The 6,195-nt window shown below is 46.4% G+C and overlaps 1 protein-coding gene across 3 annotated transcripts in view; it reads left to right on the forward strand.

Moving 5' to 3' along the window:
• MARCHF4 (membrane associated ring-CH-type finger 4) overlaps positions 1 to 2,198 on the forward strand; it is an 83,641-nt gene extending 81,443 nt beyond the window's left edge. For 2 of the 3 annotated variants that reach the window (XM_084523662.1, XM_084523663.1), the window contains exon 4: positions 936 to 2,198. In XM_084523662.1, the coding sequence (XP_084379788.1) occupies positions 936 to 1,297 (362 nt within the window). In that variant the 3' untranslated portion in view covers positions 1,298 to 2,198. Of the gene's footprint in view, positions 1 to 76; positions 395 to 935 lie in introns of those variants that run through there. The other variant, XR_014694320.1, reaches the window with a different exon arrangement.
• The last annotated feature ends 3,997 nt before the right edge of the window (positions 2,199 to 6,195 follow it).

Consider the following 6,195-nt stretch of genomic DNA (forward strand, 5'->3'; position numbering starts at 1 on the left):
TAGTCAAATAATATCATCTTCAAAACAGCTGCGACCATTATCTAATCCTCCCAGCCCTCTTTCAAGTGTGGGGAGGATGACAGCGAGCTCTGGGAGGTGAGCTAACTGCTAGGTGGAAGGGCCTGAGCTGCTCGTTCTCTTCCAAATGTGAAGACCATGAGAAGACAAGCGTCCCAAAGCCTGGCTGCCACCCCAGCGATATCAGCTCTGCCGTATGCAGACGGGTGACGGGACAGACGCACTCTCTGCGTACTCAGAGCAGACACTGTGTGAGTGCATCATCTGCACTTTCTTCCAAGCGTGCTGTTTTCTCCCCTTGGAAGCAATAACGTACGATGAGGTACCTGGTTTGCCAACGAGCAAATGCTTGCACAGGATGACAAACCGCTTACAGGTACAGCCTGCCCCGTGTTGTCTTTCATTGCCGTCTCTGGCCCCCATGTGCGTGTCTGCTCCACCGCTGCGTGTGTGGGGAGATGTGGTCTGTGCCCGCTCGTGACGTTGGTGCAGCAGACGTCACCGGCACGTCAGCTCCAGCTACACCCCCTCCAAGCACACGCCGCTAGCTCGGTGAATCATGCCTATGCAGCGTGCAAAAGTAGCCCAGCGATAGATAAACCTCGGGCGTTTATTGGTAAACAGACACTGTTTTTGCTGTAGGAGCATAACTCACTCTGCTGCATTTAAGACCTGTTTATTGATTGCTGAAATAAAGCTGTAATCCTTTTAATTCAAGGGAAAAGGGATCCAGCCGAGCAGGAGCACCGGTGCTCTGCCAGTCAGTAATTAAAAACATGATTTATCACTGAATATACACTGGCGAAGGGAGAACTGAGCTAACCAGCTAGCTAGAGGGCACGATGCTGGGGTAGGCTTATGGTTCTTTCTAAAGTTTTGTTCTGTTTTATGTTTATTTCTTTCCCCCTTCCCTCCAGGTCTAATAATACATGAAGGGCCCTCGGTTTACCGGATTTTTAAACGGTGGCAGGCGGTCAATCAGCAGTGGAAAGTGCTGAACTATGACAAAACAAAGGACATGGAGGAGCAAAAAACAGGGACCAGGACAAATCAGCGCCCCTCCTCCCAAACCACCCACTCGTCCTCCACTGGTGGTACAGCCACTAACTCCGCTCCAGCCGACAGCGGGGCCCGGGCTGCCGGCCAAGCCACAGGCACCCTCTCTGACCACCACTGTGCTTACACCATCCTGCATATACTCAGCCACCTGAGGCCTCACGAACAGAGGAGTCAGTCTAGTAGTAACAGAGAGCTCGTCATGAGGGTCACGACGGTCTGAGCCGAGGAATTCAGGAGGCCTTAACACGGAGCGGAGGAGACAAAGAACTCATAACGCAGAGGAGCATGGTGTGCCTTTTTCTTTCTCTTCCCTTTTTTTTGTTGTTTTTTTTTTTGTTGTTTGTTTTGTTTTGTTTTTGTTTTCTTCTTCTGTTCCTTCTTTTCTTTTTCGGTAACTGCACAAGATATAAGAGGCGGCACCTGGCCAGCTGAGGAAAAAGCAGGTGGAGGGAAAGCTGCACACTCATGCTAAAGAGGTTAATGTTTTCCAGCCAGTTTAAAAAAAAAAAAATACAAAAAAATGAAACAAAACAGAAAAAAAAACACAAATCAAAAAAAAAAAAAAAAGAAAAAAAAAGAAAACAACAACAAAACAAGTGCAATACAGACTAAAAACTGAGTAGGCAGAGTTCTGGGGGAGCAGAGGAACAGACGGTTTAGCATGTCTTACAAACCCTATTACCTGGAATAGGTAACGCTCTGTACACACACCCCATGCACACACACACGCACACACACGCACACGTGTGAGATTTACAAAAACAAGGAAGGGAATGAAATATTTGGAGTATTTTTTTTCCAGACTGTGATTAACCAGGGCTATGAGTCGTTTTGTTCATGAGTCACTATGGAACCTTGTTTGATTTACCATAGGATTTCTGAAGTGAAATGGCTGGGAACGTTTCAGTAGTGATTTACAGATTGAATCATCTCGCCAAGAAAATGTGACAAAACCCAGGTGTGCCCAAATTTCACCAAAACAAAAATCCTGATTTTTCGTAACGTTCCTGACAAAGGGTTTGTGAGGGTGGAGTTGGGAGGGGGGGAGGGCGATCCATGACCTTTATTCGACGTATAGGCATTTCTGGCAAATTTTGTACAAACTCTCCACAGGTGTTTCAAGCACAAGTACTAGTGTGATTTATGCCTTCATAACCCCAAATCCAGCATCCAAATCGTCCCACTGACACACATCATTTTCCATGCAGACATCCCAGGTTAATTTCCTTCCATTTCACTCCAGTCACAAGAAGATGACCCACCTCCGGGGGGTTCCTACTACTTTGCTGATTCAGACACTCATACATCCGAGATGTACATTTTTTTCCAGTGTCTTTATCCCTGCTGCTCAATTTGTAACAATCTCACTCAGTCATGTAGGCTGAGCCTTTCACATCCAGTTTGTTTATTACAGAGTCTATTCCGTTCAATCATTCAACAGAGTTAGTCTGAAGAGGGAGCACAGTTGCTGATTGAATATATAACACTTCTAATAAGTCTCCTTCTCTGGGATATATCCACGAAGGTACTGGTTGCTCTTCAGGAACATTCTCTTTCAATGCACAATGGCTGAATCATTTGTGGATATTAAAGGGACACTGTCAAGTACTTTTTAAATAGTTTTTAGGGTTTGGGCTTTTTTTACTCTCCATTGTTTGTAATATTCTCTTACAATCTTGAAAATAAAATTTCTTTCCCTACTGATATTGTTCTTTTCCATTTGGGCATGTAGCGTTCTCTCTACTCACCCCATTCCTTTCACCATCCCCGTCCTTCTCTCCACCTTTCATCTGCAACAGGAAGAAATCCATGTGACTGATTTCCTGCTCACTGTCCTCACTCCGTGGAGGGTAACTCCCAGCTCTGCGGGGTTGAGCCGTTTTGCCACAAATCAAGTGTAAGAGTAGGAAACCTAAAAATACAGAGATCAGCTAATTGAGGAGCACCAGTTCAGCAGTCCCAAAACAATGAGCCTGCAGCAATCGAGCCTGAATCCAGCCCTTCCCAAAATTACTCTAAGGACTTCAGCCAAGCTGAAGCACTGAGCAACATTGCACGATGGCTGTGTCTGACTGCCCTTCGTCGTTGTACCAGCACCTCTCACAGCTTTTACTGGAGCCATGGCAAACGCAAGTCACCAGCTCCTTCGGCAGCTAGGCTGTCATGGGCCAGGTGTTTCTGGCCTGGGGAAGGTCTCAAACTTTAACCTCCAGGTTTGAACGTACCAGCCATTCTGCAATGTTGAAGGTGGAGGTTAATGTCTTAAGGCAGGTCATTTTTTTTTTTTCATCTAGATTACTTGACAGTGTCCCTTTGAATATCAGAATGCAACAGAACAGGTACTTCTCTGGCAGAGAGTGTGGGAGGTGAAACACCAGCCGAGAAAGCTGACTTACTGAGGACCAATGTGAACAGCATGGTTTCTGAGGCCACTGTACCTTTATCTGACCAACCTTATTTATTATCTACCAAAGAGTGCTTTTGGCGGTGAGGTGAGGGAAGAGATGTTGGTGGGAGGAGGGAGAGGGAAGGGGCAATTCTGATGATCTGTAAAAGCAGCTACCCCTAGACTGAAAGTGTTGCAGTGAATGGTCTCTGGAAGAACCACTTCTGATCCACAGTAGAGAGAGAAACCTGGTCAAAGGAAGCAAACTTAACAGCCTCTCGCCCCCATGCCTGTCCTGGAAACTGTGCTCATTCCCAGAGACAGGTAATTGCGGTGGTTTTGGGAAGGGGGAGGCAGACACCAACGAAGAGAAGGCTGTCAGACATAATGTTGTTTCCCTCCCTGTCCTCCACTTGTTTAATATGGAGAAGTCAAATTCCTTTAATTTGGCAAAAGGCTAAAAGTTTTTAAAGTCAGAAGCACAACTGCCGTGAAGGAGTGGTGTGACCTAGTGGTCTGATCACACAGGACTCTGCGTACTCTCGCTCCAGCTCTGCCACCGACTCTGTAGCCTTGGGCTGTTTGGCTCAGTCCCCCACCCACACAAAAGGGGGAATAACAATACGTACCTACCTCACAGGGGTGTTGTGAGAATCCACGTTTCGTAAAGCCTGCTGAAGTGCTAAGTCGCGTGCGTGCGTGCCACAGGTAGTCCCGAGGCGCGTGGTTGGGGGTGAGCAGCACTGCCCTTTTGCTGGTTACAGCCTGAATCGCTCAGCAGGAGTCCCACGGGCCCTCTCCTGCTTGGAGATCCTCCTTGATCCGAAGCAGAGGGTGTCGTCTGAGTGCCCTCTCCTCCATTGCATGACATTTTAAGCAGCTGTGAGGTGCAGGGTAGTGACCAACATGAAGTCCTACTTGACCAGGGATTTGCTACAACGTTTTCTATATCTGTGGGGTTTGTTGGTTTGGTTTTTCCATATATTGTGCTTAGAAATAAACTTTCCACTTAGGGCTGGCGGTTCGGGGTCTCTTCTGTTGCATGGCAATGTATACAAGTCTTATTGTCTGTCTTACTGTGCAAATGATCCCGCAGCCCAATTTCAAAGATGGGTATGGTCTGAGCCTTTTCATAGCGGCAGAAGACTCAAAAGCCTGTCTAGATTGTTTAATATTTAAACACCACTATGAACTTGTCAATTGTATGTGTTCTGTGCAATACGAAGCATGTCATTACCTGGCTTGATGGGCAGAGGGGCTAAAGGAAGGTCAAAACTTGTTCAAAGAGCTTCATACACATGCCAGCTTGGAGCCGAAGGGCTGCCACCAGCAAAGCAAACTCGGTGAAGCCATTGCAAACTGTTTTCAGGACAGTTTATTCCAGAACAAGGTCATTCCGAGTTTATGAACTTCTAGGCTGCCGGCCTGAGAGAACAAGTGCAAATTTAGCGTGGGGTTTGGGCTTTGGGATTTTCTTTTTTACAACTCCCCAAAGAACTGATGGCAGAAATACCGACGAGGATCTCTTCCTTCCATAGCACAGTTCTCTTGACTCTTACCACTTCCTTTTGCCATTCCCTTTGTGCTACTATGCAGGACTCTAAAAGATGCAAATAGAGATAGTACACTCCTGAGACATGCAAAATACATTGTGTATCAGAGGATTCTAGCAGACAGAAGAGATGAGGTTGGCCCATGTTGCAGGTCTCTATTCTTCCCCCACATCTTTCCTCCAGTCTTGTCTGCCGGGTTCCTAAAGAAATTTTATCTGTATTTTGTTACAGAGCAGCCACATCAGCTTCCACCGACAAACAAAGCTGAGTTTGGCAGCTGTTTCTCCCACTGGAGAAAAATTCCAGGTCCTATCACTGTGGAGACCCCTCAGTTCTTGGGCTTTGTGGTCCTCCAGCACCACTTGGGGTGGAGGCCTATGTTCAGCCATCATCAGAAGTTGTGTGTGTGTGGTCCTGCTCATTCTTGTGATTTCTGCTAGTCTCCTGATTTTACATCTATTTTGACAGGTCTTTCTGGTAATGCTCTTCTAGTTATGCTCTTCTGAGACGTTCTGCTCTATGTCAGTTCTCACCGCTGTTATCACCTATTACATCACTGCTGGCCTCCAGCTTCCACAGCTTTCCCATTCTTGCCATGCCCCTTCTTGCTAGATATCTGCTACCAAGTCCTGACCCTCTTCCTCTGTGCCTGCAACAGCTCAAGCATATGCACCAAGGGTGATCAGAAAACATTGGGACCATTAAGATTCTGTATCAACAGTCAGGTTCAATAAAAGCCACTCAGTCCTCTTTGATATATATTTACTTTGCCAATCTTGGTGCTTGCTGTTAATTGGCTGCCACAGAAGACCATAATACCAGCAAAATCCATACACCCAGCTAACTCTTGGTTTCTTATTTCAAATATTGGAAGTGATGGGCTGTTTTTCAAGTAAATCAGGTGTGTTCCCTGTTGTGGTTCCCTGAACAAGGTGCTGTAGAAGTTAATGTCCTACCAGACCATGATGGATGACCATCTAAGAACAAGTCAGCAGCAGAGCTTTGAGTAAATGGATGTGTCGGCTGCCCGCTGCATTTTCAATTGGGGAGACAAGGAAAATACCGGTCATGTTTGCCAGTCCCCTAACACTGCTCAAAGCACCTGTATCTGGCAGCAGTAAAACATCAGAGCCAACACCTGTACATGGAAAAAATCCTGAAGACTTTCCAGATCTGAAG

Source organism: Aythya ferina (genome assembly GCF_964211825.1).
Source record: "Aythya ferina genome assembly, chromosome: 6".
Lineage (NCBI taxonomy): Eukaryota > Metazoa > Chordata > Aves > Anseriformes > Anatidae > Aythya > Aythya ferina.